This window comes from Anopheles coluzzii, chromosome X, assembly GCF_943734685.1.
Source record: "Anopheles coluzzii chromosome X, AcolN3, whole genome shotgun sequence".
NCBI lineage: Eukaryota > Metazoa > Arthropoda > Insecta > Diptera > Culicidae > Anopheles > Anopheles coluzzii.
Genome location: NC_064669.1, coordinates 25,812,658 through 25,831,743, shown reverse-complemented (window position 1 = coordinate 25,831,743; position 19,086 = coordinate 25,812,658). Strand labels below are relative to the sequence as shown.

The 19,086-nt window shown below is 38.0% G+C and overlaps 2 protein-coding genes across 10 annotated transcripts in view; both read right to left on the bottom strand.

Annotated features, from left to right (window-relative positions):
* LOC125906716 (uncharacterized protein K02A2.6-like) overlaps positions 1-19,086 on the bottom strand; it is a 417,738-nt gene that overhangs the window by 367,701 nt on the left and 30,951 nt on the right. The window lies entirely within an intron of this gene.
* Positions 1-19,086, bottom strand: part of LOC120949830 (breast carcinoma-amplified sequence 3 homolog) — a 96,869-nt gene that overhangs the window by 57,258 nt on the left and 20,525 nt on the right. For 5 of the 8 annotated variants that reach the window (XM_040367422.2, XM_049606317.1, XM_040367381.2 and 2 more), the window contains 3 exons: positions 12,958-13,318; positions 12,058-12,227; positions 11,767-11,940 (listed from right to left, as the gene is read on the bottom strand). In XM_040367422.2, the coding sequence (XP_040223356.1) occupies positions 11,767-11,940; positions 12,058-12,227; positions 12,958-13,318 (705 nt within the window). The remainder of the gene's footprint in view (positions 1-11,766; positions 11,941-12,057; positions 12,228-12,957; positions 13,319-19,086) is intronic. The other 3 variants (XM_040367397.2, XM_040367405.2, XM_040367415.2) reach the window with 3 other exon arrangements.

Here is a 19,086-nt window from a genome sequence, read left to right as displayed (position 1 = left end):
CGTGCGGGTTCGAAGTCCATAGTGTGCACGATTCCCCTTCACAATGCGTTTCCGGATCTCGCTGCTGATGTCGTAGTCCGAAGTAACGATAGTTCCCAGATAGCAAAACTACTCTACTATCTCGAGATTGTCGCAGTCATCTAATACACTGCTTCCCAGATGGTCTGAGTCACCGGCAAGCTGGTACTTCGTCTTCATCGCATTGATTCTCAATCCAATTCTTACTGCTTCGCGTTTGAGTCGGGTGTACGCCTCACACATCTTCGCTGTTGTCCTGCCGATGATGTCGATGTCATCCGCGAAGCCAAGAAATTGGAGAGACAGGTAGAGGATGGTGTCCCGGATATCGTGGTCTAGCCCCGCGCCTCGAATGACACCTTCCAGAGCGATGTTGAAGAGCAGACATGAGAGTCCGTCACCTTGTCTCAGACCCCTGTGAGATTCGAACGCCTCCAATGTAAAGTTCGAAACTCTCACCTTGAACTGCATGGGTAAAACTATGGATCTGAGATGGGGCCCTGTCTCAGTACCCATACTGGTACACTGGTGGACATAAAAATAGGAACTTTTTTCTGTGACCGAAAAACATAGTTCTTGTCGGAAATATTTGGTAGCCCTGAAAAGGACTGTTTAAGTGGTTGTTGGGAGGTGGTGTTGCGGTGTTCCACAGAGCGGAAACATATTCTAACGATCAATGTGTTGACCGTTATTCACTATCACTTCCTCACAGCGTAGGGCCATATCGCCGATGAGGTTACGGCATTCGCTTCTGTCTATGCGTTTCCACATAGCCTTGCAGCGTCTCCATAGCGAATCGGCAGAACGTGCATGCTTGTTCTTAAGCTGACGCTTGAGAGTTGACCACAGATTCTCAATCGGGTTGAAGTCTGGACTAAACGCAGGCCACGGTAGAACTTGCACATCCTCGTTTGCAAAAAAACATTTAACTAATCGCAATGTATGCTTTGAGTCGTTATCGTGCTGAAAGATGTAATGCTCTTCGTCTCCGAATTTTTGTCGGGCGTGTGGCAACATCTTACGACGTAGTATGTTTCTATACCCTTCCGAGTTCAGTGTCTCTTTGATACGGAACAAAGGACCCTGGCCGTGCCAGGAGAAGCAACCCCACACCATTACGTGGCCGCCTCCGTGCTTTAGGGTTTTTATAGTATTTTTTGGATGATACGCCTGTTTAGGAAGGCGCCAGACGTATTTAGTGTCGTCCGAACCATCCAGATTGATTCTGGACTCATCCGAAAAAATGATTTTCTCCACCAAAAGATGGATGCAGCTAAATGTTCTTCGGCAAACCGAATGCGCGCTTCTACGTGGTGCGGCTGCAGCTTACGAACCTTCCGCGGTCTCCGGGCACAGAACCTAGCGGCGCGTAAACGGCGAGACACCGTTTTCGCCGAAACTTGCAAACCAAGCTCCTGCTTGATACGAGCGCAAGTTTTGAAAGGATCCGCCCTGATTATCTCAACCATCTGCGCGTCAACGTCGGACGTTGTTTTTCGCGGACGACCTGTCGATTTACCCGTAGCCTCGCTACGAATGGCGTTGTCCACAAACGTCCGCGAACGGCCGAACGCCTTGCAGATTGTCTTGATCGGCACGTTTTCACGATATAGCCCCTGAATGTGTTTTCGCTCCTCTGGTGTGCAGTGCTTTCCGCGACCCATGATGATTTTGTGGAATTTGTAAATAGCAACCTTTCACCTTGACCTGTCGATTTACCCGTTATTTAATATATATATATATATATATATATATATATATATATATATATATATATATATATATATATATATATATATATATATATATATATATATATATATATATATATATATATATATATATATATATATATATATATATATATATATATATATATATATTTTTTTTTTTTTTTTTATGGGATGCGTTACCCCAGCTAAGCTCCTCGATCACCACATGTAAACCTAAACTTCAATGCGTATCAACCGGGGCGATGCAAGCCAGGCGAGGTGCAGAGCGTAGCGAATGTCAGGATCTCTTCTCTTTTGGTGAATAAACGCTCAACGAACAACACAAATATAATTGGCGCAGCCGTTCGGAACCAACCAGTGAATGCTAAGTGGCGATTTTTTTTTAAACAAAAATAGTTGTGATTGGTGTTAAGTGGTAGTAGCTGAGTAAAAAAGGCTACGTTTGGAATCCGCCTACGACATCCGCGATATTTTGGAGAATCCGTCGCGTGAGTTGTGATCCCCCTTGACCTCTCACGAAAACCACGTGTTCCTGGTACACGCTTCCCAGCACGACCTTTGTAAGTACTAACTCTTACTAGTATTTGTAAGAATAAAGTACAGCTACGACAGAGGCACCGACCCTTAAGCAATTGTTTTTTCTTACCGCTCTATTTCAAATAAAAAAAAAAGAGTGTATAGTGTTTGTGTGCGCGTTTGTGTGTTACATGTGGGAGGCTAGAAACAGTTATTCGGATTCCGAAACGGATTCGATATCTTCCGAATCAAGTAAAATCAATACCATTGAACTGTCTTTAGATTCTTTGACCCTGCGTGAGGATAGCATGGAACAAATTTGCGAGCAATTGTCTGCCATGGAAGGTTACCTGCAAAACCTAGCAGAACGTCAAGGCTCGTTGGAGGCTGCGATAAGCGAAAGGAACAACAGAGAGCAATGCCCTGATGAGTCTAAAGAGATACCACATGTGCACGCGCACACTAGTCGAGCGATTTTTTTTACTATTCCCGATCCAATAAAAGAGCTGCCGTCTTTCGGTGGTAATATAAAACAATTAATGGGATGGATTGCTAAAGTCGAAACGACTTTAAATGTTTTTAGAGCAATTGTTCCCGTTGATATTTTCAACTTGTACGAAATTGCGGTTAGTAACAAAATCATAGGTAGGGCAAACGATGTATTATGCCAACAAGGCAGCCGACATGATTTCGAAACCGTAAAAAGCATACTATTAAAAGCTTTCGGTGAAAAGGTTTCTGCATTTTCAACCTACAAAAGCCAGTTATGGCAATTGAAACTGTCGACTAATATGTCAATCCACAAATATTATTCTATTCACAACGATTTGGTAGATAAAATAAAAATCATTGCTAAGCAAAATCCAATTTATCGAAACAATTGGGAAACTATTGACTGTTTCATAAACGAGGATGCTTTAGCCGCTTTTATAGTCGGGCTAAGTGAAGAATATTATGGTCACGTACAAGCTGCACAACCGAAAGAGGAAGAGGAAGAGGTATATAACTTTTTGTGCATGTTAAAAACAAAGAAAGACTTTGGGAAAGTCATAGAGAAAAACGACAAACCAACTAATAATACTTATAAATTAACATTCAATCAGCGTTACGAGAAACCCCATATAGAAAAAAAAATCCTATCATGCAAGTAAGGTCGTTCATGACGAACCAATGGACACTACTACAACCAGAAGCAAGCTAACGCAAAGGTCCGTCAACAATCACGAAACTTATGAAAGTGAAATTGATGAAAATTTTTGGTCTGCTTCGGAACCGAGATCTGCGGAATAACAAAAGGCAATCACAACTTTCTACCCTATTTGAAACTATACCATAGTTCGAATAATCAGTCTTTGAATATTCTTGTAGATTCAGGAGCTAACAAAAGCTCCTTTTGTTAGCTCCTGAATCTACAAGAATATTCAAAGACTGATTATTCGAACTATGGTATAGTTTCAAATAGGGTAGAAAGTTGTGATTGCCTTTTGTTATTCCGCAGATCTCGGTTCCGAAGCAGACCAAAAATTTTCATCAATTTCACTTTCATAAGTTTCGTGATTGTTGACGGACCTTTGCGTTAGCTTGCTTCTGGTTGTAGTAGTGTCCATTGGTTCGTCATGAACGACCTTACTTGCATGATAGGATTTTTTTTTCTATATGGGGTTTCTCGTAACGCTGATTGAATGTTAATTTATAAGTATTATTAGTTGGTTTGTCGTTTTTCTCTATGACTTTCCCAAAGTCTTTCTTTGTTTTTAACATGCACAAAAAGTTATATACCTCTTCCTCTTCCTCTTTCGGTTGTGCAGCTTGTACGTGACCATAATATTCTTCACTTAGCCCGACTATAAAAGCGGTTAAAGCATCCTCGTTTATGAAACAGTTAATAGTTTCCCAATTGTTTCGATAAATTGGATTTTGCTTAGCAATGATTTTTATTTTATCTACCAAATCGTTGTGAATAGAATAATATTTGTGGATTGACCTGTTGAGACCAGGCATTCTCAAAACCGTTCAAAAATGCCCCAACACTAGAAGCAAAAACATGTATGGTGAGGTTGAAGTGCACACGAAAGGACGTGAGTTCCTGTTAGGAAAACATCTACCATCTATTGAGTTTTATGAAAACAAATTTCACCCGTTTTTCGATGGGTTAATTGGTACCGAAACGCTTTCCTCTCTTAATGCGGTTTTAAACTACAAAGAAGGAACACTTACACTTCTGAATCAAATCATTCGCTACCACAAATATCATATAGAACCTGGGTCAAAAGAGTATCAAATCTTAAATACCCTAATCAATAGTAATTGCTCTTTTTTGAAAGATTCATTGAAAATCGATCACCTAAATAGTGAAGAATAAAAAAATGTTGTTGGACGTAATTGAAAAACAAAAAGGAATAATACCAAGAGAAAATGAACAACAGAAGTTAAGCATAAAATAGTAACAACAACCAATAGACCAATTTACACTAAAACCTACAGGTATCCACATGTCCATAAAACAATAGTAAAAACAAAAAATACAGGAAATGCTTCAAAACGGTATTATCACACATTCTAAGTCTCCATGGAATGCCCCTATATGGGTAGTCCCTAAAAAGGAAGATTCGATGGGAAAAGAAAACTTTCGAATCGTAATAGATTATAGAAAATTAAACGACATTACTATAGATGATAGATACCCAATCCCACAAGTGGAAGACATCCTCGATAATCTTGGTTGTGCCGAGTATTTTTCAACATTAGATCTGAAGAGCGGATTCCATCAAATAGAAATGGACCCAGAATCACAAGAAAAAACTGCATTTAGTACCGAATCTGGTCATTATGAGTTTTTACGAATGCCATTCGGGTTAAAAAATGCACCTTCAACGTTTCAAAGAGTAATGAACTCGATTCTCGGGGATCTGATAGGGAAAACATGCTACGTATACCTCGATGATGTGATAGTATTTGGCAGTAACTTAAAAAATCATATTTCAAATCTCCATCTCGTATTAGAGAAGCTCGAAAAGGCAAACTTAAAAATCCAAATCCATAAATGTGATTTTTTAAAAAGAGATTGCGAATTCCTTGGTCATATCGTTACCAGAAATGGCATTAAGCCACATTCTAACAAAATCACCGAAATAATTAACTGGAAATTGCCAGCGAACGAAAAACAAATCAAGCAATACTTAGGATTACTTGGGTATTATCGGAAATTTATTAAAGATTTCGCTAAAATCACACGGCCAATGACAAAATATCTGAAACAAAACATCAAGTTAAATATTTCCGATCCCGAGTACATAGAATCATTTGAAAAATCTAAATTAATTCTCACCATGGATCCTGTATTGATTTATCCTGACTTTTCAAAACCATTTGTATTGACAACTGATGCATCAAATTTGCTCTAGGTGCAGTCTTATCTCAAATCCATAATTTAAAAGATCACCCGGTAGCATTCGCATCAAGAACACTTAACCACGCTGAAGTCAATTATTCAACTACAGAAAAAGAGGCTCTTGCCATTATCTGGGCAGTCGAAAAATTTAAACCATACTTGTTTGGCCGTAAATTTAAATTGGTAACCGATCACAAGCCTCTAATTTTCATTAAAGACAGTTCTAAAAATTCCAAAATAATACGCTGGCGCCTTGCATTAGAAAATTACGACTACGATGTCGAATATAAAACAGGTAAAACCAATTTGGTCGCTGACGCCCTTAGCAGAAAACTTGAGACAAATAATAATGAAATCGATTCTTCTACCGAAATCGAATCAACTACCCCTAATCCTTCTGATACAGATACAGTACATTCTGCTAAAAGCTCGCAAGATTTTTTTATTCACTTCACAGAGCGACCAATAAACTACTTTAGAAATCAAATAATATTTAAAATTACACAACCAGAAGGGATTATTCAAGACGTACCGTTCCCCAATCAAAAACGAATAACAATTTCAAAAAGCTCTTATAGCCCCAGCGATATAGAATCATTCATTAGAAAATTCCACGATGGCAAACAAAGCGCAATACACGCCCCAGAAACATTGTTCAATACCATCCAAAACGCATGTAGAAAATATTCAGTAGAAACGCTTTCACATTTTGTTATCGCTCAAAACATTGTAGAAAATCTAGCAACAGACGAGGATCAATACGCATTAATTAAGCGAGAGCATGATCGTGCGCACAGAGGAGCTCAAGAGATAGAAAATCAACTGAAAAGATCATATTACTTCCAAAGATTGATGCAAAAAATTCGTAAATACGTTAATATGTGTAAAATCTGTGCAAAACACAAATACGAAAGACGCCCTTACAACATAAAAATCTCTGCCAGACCAATAACAGAAGCTCCACTAGAAAGGGTACACATGGATATCTTTGGCATGGATAAAAACTATTTCCTATCTTTTGTGTGCGCATTTACAAAACACTTACAGCTAAACAAGATAGAATCAAGAAATACCGTAGATATTCAAAGTGGTCTAGCACAATACATTTCGACCTTTGGAACTCCCAAGAAACTCATATGCGATCATGAATGTTCTTTTAGAAGCTTACAATTACAAGGATATTTGGAACAATTGGGAATAGAATTAGAATTCGCGTCATGTGCTGAGTCTAATGGCCAGGTGGAAAAAACCCACAGCACAATCATCGAGGTTTTTAATACTAACAAACACAAATTCCATGAGCTAAAAACAGTAGAAATGACACAAATCGCTGTATCCTTGTACAATAATAGTGTACATTCTTCTACTGGATACAAACCCAATGAAATTCTATTCAACCAATCAAATGAAATGGATCGCAGAAAGGTTGTTGAAATTTCTCAGAAAATTTTCAGTAAAGTAATAAGCAATCTGAAAAGAACGAAACAGAGAATGGAAAAGAATAACGAAACTAAAGAAACCCCCCCAACAATACAAGAGGGTGAAGAACAATACATAAAAAAAGGAGTTCGAAAAAAACTAGACCAAAGGTTCCATGCAACAACTTGCCTTAAGAATAATGACAAAAGCATCAAAATAGGTAGAAACGTTAAGAGAAGCAAAAATAAACTAAGAAGAACACGAAAATAACAAAATGCAGAGCTTGAAAAAACAGATGAATGCGTTTTATAAGAAGGGGTATTGCGTCTAGAAATAAATAGGGTTTAGCGAATTTTATAATTAGGAAGGATAAGCTAAGACAATTTTCATATTGTATAAATCATAAGTAGGGTATGCGGTCATTATAATTAGATAGGTAAAAATCATAACATTTGTAAAAAGCGGAAACAACGGTACGATGCGTAAGACATGACACCACTGAGCCAACACTATCCCGTTCATGGAGAACAGGAAACAAGTCGTAAAATCGATCCATGCAACCGCAATCGATTGCTGCTCTCCACGGCCTAGAACAAAACAGCCTCGCCGAATACGTTACGATCGAGGACGCTCGTTTTTTTTCCCCGGAGGAATAATGGGATGCGTTACCCCAGCTAAGCTCCTCGATCACCACATGTAAACCTAAACTTCAACGCGTACAGTATCGGACAGAAAGATAGGGCATTGGTTTTTTAACGCACCGTGCACCCGTTGCGCCAAGTTTATGTGTGGTTTGTATGTGCTTGTGTTTGTGTGTGTGTGTATGTGTGTTTGTGTGTCTGTGTGTGTGTGTGTGTGTGTGTGTGTGTGTGTGTGTGTGTGTGTGTGTGTGTGTGTGTGTGTGTGTGTGTGTGTGTGTGTGTGTGTGTGTGTGTGTGTGTGTGTATGTGTGTGTGCATGTGTGTGTGGATGTATGTTTGAATGTGTATTGATGTGTGTGTTTGTTTCACAAGTAGGTCGTTTCGGATAGATTTGTAAGTAGTTTTTTTGTGTTTTGGGTTAGGTTTTTGGTGTGATAAGCAGGACCACCGCCCTCGCGATCAGTGTTTTTTCGATATATTAACAATGTTACGGTCTTCTTTCGCCGTGGTCTTCTGAGGACGTTCGGTTGACTTGCGCGTTTCGGTTGTCCAAGCGCGTTTCAGTTGTCTAAGCACGTTTCGGTTGTCCGAAGCGCGTTTGCCACAAAAGTGCGCGATCGTTCCATTACGAACTCGATCCTTTTGCGCTTAATGCCAGCAGCAGCCATTCGCTTTTACATATGGCGCTGATGATCGGTACAACGTTTACCTCGACCCATTGTTACTAACATTGCTTGCTTGGACCGTCAAGAACGCGCTGCTTAAAAACTTGGACACGGCTGATCCCGTGCTCTGCCTGCGTTCTGTTTCTACACGTGATGAATTACATCGTTGTAGAGCAGCAAAAACATCGCATGGATAAAAACTATCAACGACTACGCGAGTAAGCGTCTTCCCTTCAAAATCGAGAACAGAATACTGCCGCGCTCATGAAACAAAACGCCCATTGAAAAGAATAACTGCGCGCCAGCTCAATGCACGCACAAAGTTTACCATTCGCACACAACGTGCAACGCAGAGATGCACGAAGGCCTTTCAATGGCGTGCACTGGAGAAACACCTGTGAGGGAATGCCGAGTTCATTGCTATTGTGCGCGTGTCCATTTCGCACCGGTGTCGCATTCACATTCATGAAACAGCACACCTGCGTTTTCGTCCGAGGAACAAGGGCTGCTGTCGATGCAAACTTTAGTTTTTATCCAAGTGTAAACGCACAATGTTTCACATGATAACACACATAATAAGAATAATTTCAACGCAATATGACATCATGGCAAGCTATGTTTTTCAGACACAAACCCGCGCACTTGCAAATACACATTAAAAAGCACACTCTCTTTCTACTACTACACACACACACACATGCACACACACACACACACACATGCACACACACACACATGCACACACACACATACACACACACACACACACACACACACACACACACACACACACTCACACACATACACACACACACACACACACACACACTCACACACACATACACACACACATACACACACACATACACACATACACACACAATCACAAGTAAAGTGGCAAAACAAGTGCACGGTGCATTGAAAAAAAAGGGTCCTATCTTAATGTCCGATACTGTATCAACCGGGGCGATGCAAGCCAGGCGAAGTGCAGAGCGTAGCGAATGTCAGGTTCTCGTTCTCTTTTGAATAAACGCTCGACGTTTATATATTTATATATATATATATATATATATATATATATATATATATATATATATATATATATATATATATATATATATATCTCTATATATAGCTCTATATATATATATATATATATATATATATATATATATATATATATATATATATATATATATATATATATATATATACATATATATATATATATATATATATATTTATATATATATATATATATATATATATATATATATATATATTTATTTATTTATATATATATATATATATATATATCTCTATATATATGTGAGCAACCTCCGAAACGGCTGGATCATTTTCAACGAAACTTTACACACACCTTATGGTGGTATGAGAATAGGTTTTAAGACTCGTTCAGATCTTACACTAAACTTAATTTAATCATAATTTTCTAACTCCTAACCATCAGCCGGCTTCGCAAAGCAATGAACACATTAAACTTTAAACTTCATTTTGGTTTAACCGAGTTCATTTATTTTTCATACCTGATAAAATAAGCAGAAAAAATCGAACATTATTATTAAAATACTGTTAACTTGCATCGCATACGCTCTTGACGATAGTTTGTTTAACGAAGACCTAGGACCAGTCGTTAAATTTAACAAATGATCTCCAATGCCAAATGCTAGCTATTTTTAACGACTCTGGTTAATTTTTAACAATTTCTTTCGCGAGGTTGGCTATTAGCCTACCATGCCAAATCCGAGGAATTTTTAACAACTCTGGTTAATTATTACATATTGTTAATATTTAACCAATCCTTTCGCGATGCCGGCTTTTATTTCTGGGCGTAACTTCATCGGATTTATCTTTCTGCTTCCTTACAAAATTTTACCATACATGATCTAGTGGACCATACATGCTTGGTAATAAATGTTGTAAATAAAGGCGCCCAGCATAAAAACACGTTTTATTTGGTTTGTACTTTGTATTTGTTTAAAAAAGTGTTTTCAATTAATTTGTTACATGAATAAAACAGCCGAGTAGATGAGAGGTGCGAAACCACCGCCTCATCACCGAGCCCAAACTATATATATAGTTTTCTGTTCCCTTCGCAACACAGGGTTTTCTAGATTTATATTGACAAGTTTAGCGTATTTTTTGTTTTATTGTTCGAGCATATAATTGACTCAACAGTATCGCCGCACATGTCAACGCCTACTTCCGAACAAAATAATGAACTCACTGAAAGAGTCAATTCGAACAAACTCTCAACTCGCTGCATTTGTCAATATAATCATCGAAAATCCTGCAATAACCACAGTTTAAGATAGGAAAGAAGTCTTAAGATTGAAAATCGAATTATCCTACTTTGCATACCCATTGTTTCTATTAAAAAGAAAAAAATAGCTCACAGTTGTCCAACATCAATACAATACATTTGAGAAACTTTACAAAATTATCATATCATCTTTCGTAGCCCTGTACAGTTATTTAAATGATGCCTTACAAATCAATTTACTCATTTCTAGAGTATTTTGAAAATGTGTTCAGTTTTCATCTCTTTAATTTATTATTTTTCAAGGTTGAACTATTTTTAACAAAATGTTCCAAATCGAAATTATTGCATCTGCAACAGATTCTCAATACAGGAGATAGATGTAAGATATAACTTGAGATAGAAAATGTTATTTAGCCGAAAGCAATGGATTTTATTTATTTTTCACTGATAACCGTTACATACACATCGATGAATCGTGTGAATGACTTTTGAAATAAAATCAATAAATTGTAGAAATAATGTTTAGTATAAATACACGATATTATCGATATCTATTCTTCAAGTTCGTTTGTAAATTATGTATTGAAAGAATTTCGACATTCGATTGTTTCGAATTACACCATGCTTGTCATTTTTTTCAGTCGCAAATGCAGTCATATTTCGGGGGTCTCCTATATCATGCTTTTTTAAAATTATGTAATGTTATCACACATACTGTATTCAAATTTTTAACGCAGGACTGATAAAATTTCTCCTGATTGATTGCGTTAAAGAAAATTATAGTTAATAAAGAGTCCAACAATAGCTACAGTTTAAAACAAGGCCAGCAACAAAATCTAATCCCAGCCATTAACAATTGACCAATAAAACAAAAAAAACTAACGATAAAATAACAACATAACAAGAAAATAAAATAAATCATAACATAAACAGTAACAAATATCGTCTAACTATAAAAATATAAAACATAAACGAAATTCAAAAGCACAAACTAATCGAACGAAATAAAAAACCATTAATAAAAAATCGTGTTCATGTTGGATGAGAATGAAGCAAATAATGTGATGGCGTCTATTCAAAATAGCAACTCAACCCGTACCTGTTGTATCTTTCCTAGTAGAGTTAAGAGGTGATTCACGCATAGCATCTGCAAGATCTTCGCGTAATTGTGATTCTACTGGACCTAACGATGATAACAACTCGGTGCCCAGGTTTTCGTGATGTCGAAATTCGTTCATATTCATTATTCGTGGACTTTGCTCAAAACCATCTACTGATTTTGCAATATTGCCGTCGTTTAAGAAATCCGGGAATGAAATCAGAAATATAAGAATATTAGTAAAAAACCAGGCTATATAAAATTTGAAAAGTGTTATTAAATGCATATTACAACATGATCCAGATTCAATTAGTACAGGAACCAAAGGTCTCATACCTCCAACTGAATGCATATTCATTGGATGGGATCGTTGCAGTATCCGGTTCAACATGGCACCGCTACTACCGCTGGTATTGGTACCTATTTCTACTGCTTCTGCGTCAATAGAGGTCAACGGGGAACTAAAACAATATAATCAAAAAAAAGAAAATTGAGGTATATACATAGGTAAACTCATTATAAAAGATTATGATACAGAGATGAGATTATGATTATAAAATACAGTCTGTTCCCGAGTTACGCGGTTTATGCGTTCCCGACGAATCCGCGTAACTCGGATATCCGCGTAAGTCGTTCCCTTTTTTTTTTACTAAAATACTATTGATTACTCGGAGTTTTTTTTATTTTATTTAGTACTTTTATACACTTTATCATTTATTTGATATGATTCGTACAGAAAATTCAAATATTTCAGGCTTTTAAGCGGTTTCAATTTGTTAGCAAAAAGGCAACTTCTACCGAACTTGAAGCAAATTGTACTGATTTGACATTTAATCTGTCAAATTTCAAAAACCGCGTATCTCCGAATCCGCGTAAGTCGAGAACCGTGTAACTCGGGAACAGACTGTATAACAATTTTGTAAGTTTACGTTTATTATAAACGTGTAGCGTTTTATAATATTCAACCAAAAGAGAAGTTAATGCAATTATCTAAATATCTTTTCATAATAAAGATACGCAATTATCTCTACCACAAAATTTTTTGTCGTAAAAAACGGTAACACTCTTTCTCATAAAAAAAAACAAAACTAAGTAAACCAATAAATAAAAACCGACAAAAAACGAGGCGTTGTGTACGTATGGTAAAAAAATTAAATAACTATACTTTACTAAAAACCATTATATTCTTACCCACTCGGTGTACTATATGTTTTAAACATGAATTGCGGACCCATCCATAAACGACGATGCGGACCAGCATGAGTTATTATCTCAACATGCGACAACCACCGATCATCGTGATCTACAGGAGTACTTTCACGTTGATGTGAATGTTGTGAGCGATCATACTCTTGCATCGATCCAGTATTTTGTCTTTTGCCAGAATTATCTTCTTCTATAATTTGGTCTTTTATGAGCCAGTTGTCCAGAGCAAGCGGTGGTTGAATTTCTGCAACAGATGCATTTTCTTGGCGCTGTAGACACCATTGTGCTTTAGCTTCTATCTCTAATTCGATCGCCGTATCATCGCATACTTTCTCCTTTGGCGTCCCTGTTTAAAATATCGTAAAAAAGCAACATTTATTAGTCATTATTTTATACTTCTTCGGCACAACTATCCGTTGCAGCAAGGCCTGATTGCACCACTAGAGGGCGAGGCTTTCAGTGACTTACAGGGTTTTCCAAGTCAGTGGAACGAAGAATGTAAATGTTGTTATTAGCCGCGTACAAGATGTCAATCCACATCAATCTGATATTTCATTTCGATCATCATAATTTTAAATTTCTTCAGTATGATTTTCAACACACCCAAAGCTGAATTGAGTAAGACAGTACTTGTGATGTGTTGAAAATCATGTGTAAAACTGAAATTTAGTTATGAAGCAATTACATTATTTTACAGCTGTTGAAAAACATCTTGGAGGCGGTGAATATTTATATGCACATTCAAAAGTGACTAGAAAAACCCTGTATTGATTACACATAACAGGATAGTCAGTCCTAAGTGTGTTGGGCATGACACACGTGTTGTTAAGTCGTACGAGTTGACGACTGTTCCACGAGACCGGCCATTTTTCATTAAATTAGTTAATAATTACTGGTTAAAGGATATGTTGTATCACATAAAATGCACTCGAGACTTTCAAACTGAATTAAAAACAAAATGAAATAAGAACATACTTAGTAATAAAAGATCGTTAAATAAATACGACACGTATATCTCCCTTCAAAACTTACAACATTTAACCGAGTTACGAGTTTTGGCTTTCGCATGATGCATCATTTATCTTAATAGAGGTTAGTTTCATTGGGTCCAGTGATCAGAGTGGCCACTCGAATCGGGAATTTAATATCCCGGTTTTTTTCCCGGTTTTCCCGGTTTTTTTTATGGAGTTTTCCCGGTTTACTTTGCTTCGTGTGCCGGTTTTATCGATACTTCAATTTCAAATTATTATATGATACGTTTTCAAAAACTGTTATCTAGAGCAGGGGTCTCCAAACTTTTCAGTTCGCGGACCGCATTGCTTCACATATAATGGTGTTGAGGGCCATTTTTTCGTTGCCTGTAGGTAATACGAACGTTCAAATTTTATCTTTATAAGAAAATACTAGCATAATATACAAAACTCCTATTGCTTTCTATTATTTAAGCTTAGTCTACGTCGCTAAAAAGCAACAATTACATTTTCTCTAGAAATAGTCACAAAAATTTTCTATTTATTTCAACCTTCACAAAGTTGCCTCGGGCCGCATAATAGGCTCTCGAGGGCCGCATGCGGCCCGCGGGCCGTAGTTTGAAGACCCCTGATCTAGAGATTAGGCCGGTCTCGTAGTACAGCCGTCAACTCGTACGACTTAATAACATGCCCGTCATGGGTTCAAGCCCCAAATGGACCGTGCCGCCATACGTGTAGGACTGACTATCCTACTATGGGGGGATTAATTAGTCACTGTAAGCCAACTCCACAAGTAAGTGGTACAGAGGCAGGCCTTAACCGACAACGGTTGTTGAGCCAAAAGAAGAAGAAGAAGAAGAAGAAGATCTAGAGGATGGTACATAAGTAAACACGGGCATTACGGGAAAGATGGGCACTTGTCATAAAAACTGGATAAAATTTATTACTGAATTATTCAACAATTGGATTGGATTGGATACTATATCTGGAGGTGTGACAACACATTTGAGAACCATTTTTGGCATGATTTCTATCAAATTTGTACAAACAAATTTTCAATCGTGCGCTCGTGTGTGGATCTAATTTGGCTACTATGGATCTTAAGCTATTTAAATATGCATTCTTTATATTTTCGAATGTTTTATATGAACAAAAAACTGTTGAAAAAATGACAAAAAAAGCTTTAAAAATATTGCTTTTTGGTGGTTTAGCTTCATGACGCTAACGTGTAAAAAATGACTTTACCTCGTGGCAAAGATATTTTTCATCTGCTACCAGTTGGTGATTTACAGATGTCATCACACAACCTTAAAAAAGGGTGACCGGAAGTCATGGACCAACCAGCCACTGGAGAAAGCATACAAATCTGCGAAGAACGGATTTACTGTCAAACAGCAGCTATGCATTATGCTGTTACTCGCACGACGCTGATGATGCACCTCACGAAAAGATACAGGAGATTTCAGTGGGTTTCTTAATTTTGGGACACTTTCTTGAATATGTTTTACGGGAAGTGTACTTTATGTGATAATAAAACAAAGGAGCAACGATCGGACTGTATAAGTGACGCCACCTCAACCATCAGTGCCAGTGTGGGAACCCAGTCACCCGGGCGGAATGAAGGTAGAGGCCGGAAACCAAAGTGCAAAATGCGAATGTACAGGCGACGTGTGATTGGGTAACCTTAAAATTGCTAAAAGAGACAAAAATTATCAGTTATGTTCAAAAATTGGGATCGCCCACTAAATCCACCGTTAAATTAGACACGACCGCAACTTCACGAGAGATGAATAACAAAAGACGAGTACAAGGTAGAACGAATAGGCACACCATACCCGAAATGTGCAAGAACCGATATCGGGGAACGTAAGTATTGCACCAGTGCGAATGAGAAGTATAGTACATATATTGCGTACCATATGTGAGAAACGGAAAATGTTGTCCTTACATATTGGTGTGATGTTGCTGGCTTGTGGTAAGTTGGGAAAAAATATACAAAACATCCCATTAATTGAAAATGCACTTAGTACGATGATAAACAGTGATAGCTTAAGTTTGTGATAATTTCCCGGATTTTTTTTTTTTTTTTTGAGAATTTCCCAGTTCTTTCCGGAAACATAAAATTCCCGGCTAATTCGCGGTTTTCCCGGTTTTCCCGGTTGAGTGGCCACCGTGTAGTGATGCAACGTGTGGTACATACCTTCTTACTCGGTATTATTGCTGATTTTGATACCGGGTTGTTACTCTTTTCGTCTTTATTTAGTTACTTACTTACTTACCCGGAGCTAAAACCGCTTTCGATTACTGCAGGAGTATGCGAAATCTCTTACGGTCTCGCGCCCCTGTCTATCAATCCGTTATCCCAGCTTTAATAGCGAACAACTTCACCTCATTTGGGTCTACCGCGCCCTCTCTATCCTTGTGGACGATCAAAAATGACTTAACGGGTTGGGTCGTCCGGTTTCATGCATGTAAGATGAACAGCCCACCAGAGCCTAGCTAGCTTGATACATAACGTTGCACGACAATGAAATCGCTGTGCATCTCGTATAGCTCGTTGCTGTATTGGCTTCTCCATTGTCCTTACTCATGTCCAATAGGAGCTTAACATACTTCATTTTTCCCACGGTTTAATGATTTTTGTCATGGTAGCTGTATGTATTATGCTGCATGCATGCATGTTTTTTGCTGGTAGCTTCGTACCAGATCTCTAATATCAAGTGATACAATTGTGCTATCATCTGCGACGGTTGTCATATCCATGAACATTTTGTCTTTTCATATGCAGAGGTTGTGCTATCATCTGCAACGCTTGTCATAATAGTTGATAATTTTGATCTATCGAAAGAAAAACCCTGTATGTCAAAGACACACAATCGGAAGGCAGAAGAACAAATAAACAGAAAGCTGAAGATGTTGTCAGTACTACGGGGCAAGTGGGGGCACTCGACTACGACTAACAATACCTGTTAATCTCGTGGTATAGTAGTCAAATCGTACGACTTAACAACATGCCTGTTGCGGGTCCAAGCCCGGAATGAACCGTGCCCCCATACGTAGGACTTGACTATCTTGCTGTGGTAGTCAATAAGTCACTGAAAGCCAAGCCCATTCGTGATACAGGCTGCTTTAGACCTACAACGGTTGTTTTGCCAAATAAGAAAAAGAAGAAGACATGTAAATTGGTGCACTATTCGAAAATCGATAGTACTACAGATTAATCGGTAAGTCTCGTCACCTGAACAGCAAACCTGAAAAAATTGCAGATGTTGCTTTTTGATATTGAATTTTTTTACAAAACGATCATGATTACATGCACGCATTTTTTTTTATTTCAATGTATTAAAAGAGCCATAGCATTCTACATTTGGGAACCGGATCATTCATTTTTTCTCGTTAACTGAATGAACCGTACGGTTCTGGTTCATTTGGCACAACGCTACAATGCAGGAACCGCATAGAACGCGGGCATAAGCAGAGGAATATGCTCGGCTCAGACGCGAAGAGAAACGAGTTCTCCGCTCCAACAAACACACAGGAGAAGAGCAAAACATGCAGAAACTCGAACGAACCAGAGAGGCGTACGGACCGACACGAAAGTTTTACCAAGCGATAGCAGGTCACCGAAACAACGTTGTACCTAAGGTAACCTGCTGTCGCAGCAAGGATAGAGGTCTGATTATTAACCAGCCAGAGGTCCTCTCGCGCTGGGCTCAATACTTTAATGAATTACTCAACGAGCAGTTTAACGAACAGCTAGAGGCACCACTAGCAGATAGTGCCATGCTATTGCCACCGAGTATGCAAGAAACACAAAAAGCTATCCGTCGGCTGAAAAATATCAAGGCACCCGGAACCGACGGAATCGCAGCTGATATGGTCAAGAAAGGAGGTACACGACTAGAAAACGAGATTCATCAAATTGTTACTGAGGTGTGGGATAGCGAATCGATGCCTTGTGATTGGAATCTCAGCATCATCTACTCCATATACAAGAAGGGAGATAGATTGGACTGCAACAACTACAGGGGTATTATTACGGCGTTGAATACCGTCTATAAAGTATTCTCTCTGGTCCTTCAGGATCGCCTTGTCCCGCAAGTCGAAGAGATAGTCGGAAACTATCGAAGAGGATTCCGAAACGGAAAATCAACCACTGATCAGATCTTCACCATGCGGCCGATCTTAGAGAAGATGGTTGAATACAGAAACGACACATACACATCTCTTCATTGACTTCAAAATTGAATATGATATCAGAAGAAAACTATGCACAGATAACTTTTTTACTGAACTTCAGTAAAATTTTACCAAGTTTTTTTGATCAGAAGATTCAATAATCCTTTCAGTAAAAATAATGTTTACTGAATCATTCAGTAATGTAGAGTGTTCACAAATCTGACAGCTCGTTTACTCAAATCACAGTAAAGTAGGCTGACCATACGTACCGTATTTAACGGGACAGTCCCGTTTTTTTATCAAAAATTTTATGTTCTATCGTATTCGTAAAAAAAATCACGATTTGTCCCATTCTTTATGTTCTGGAATAGTTAGAATAAAAATTACTTCTTCTTCTTTGGCTCAACAACCGTTGTCGGCCTGTACCACTTGCGGGTTTGGCTTTCAGTGGCTAATTGATTTCCCCCCATAGCAGGATAGTCAGTCCTACTTATGGCGACACGGTCCATTTGGGGATTGAACCCATGACGGGCATGTTGTTAAGTCGCACGAGTTGACGACTGTACTACGAGACCGGTTAAAAATAAAAATAAAATAAAATAAAATAATTCTTTAATTCTTATTTAAAAATAAAAAAATGAGAATAAAAATTACTATTCCTACAAAAATCCTACAACTGTCCTACAACATGCTTTAAACAATGTCCAATTTAGAGAACACAATTGTCTACCATTTGTTAATACAATAACCCGTTTTTTGTACACTGTTCACATGATTTAAAAATGGTCGGCTTCGATTGAACCAAATGTCAAACGAATCGAGTCAAAACCGTGTGTTTTACTAATCGGGCATTGTATTAAGCATGTGTAAAATCAGTTGTTTGATCAATGATTTAGATTGGGTTCAATTGTATAGCGTCGGTTGCACTTGTTTAAGGAAATTAATTTCCATTCACTTCAATGTC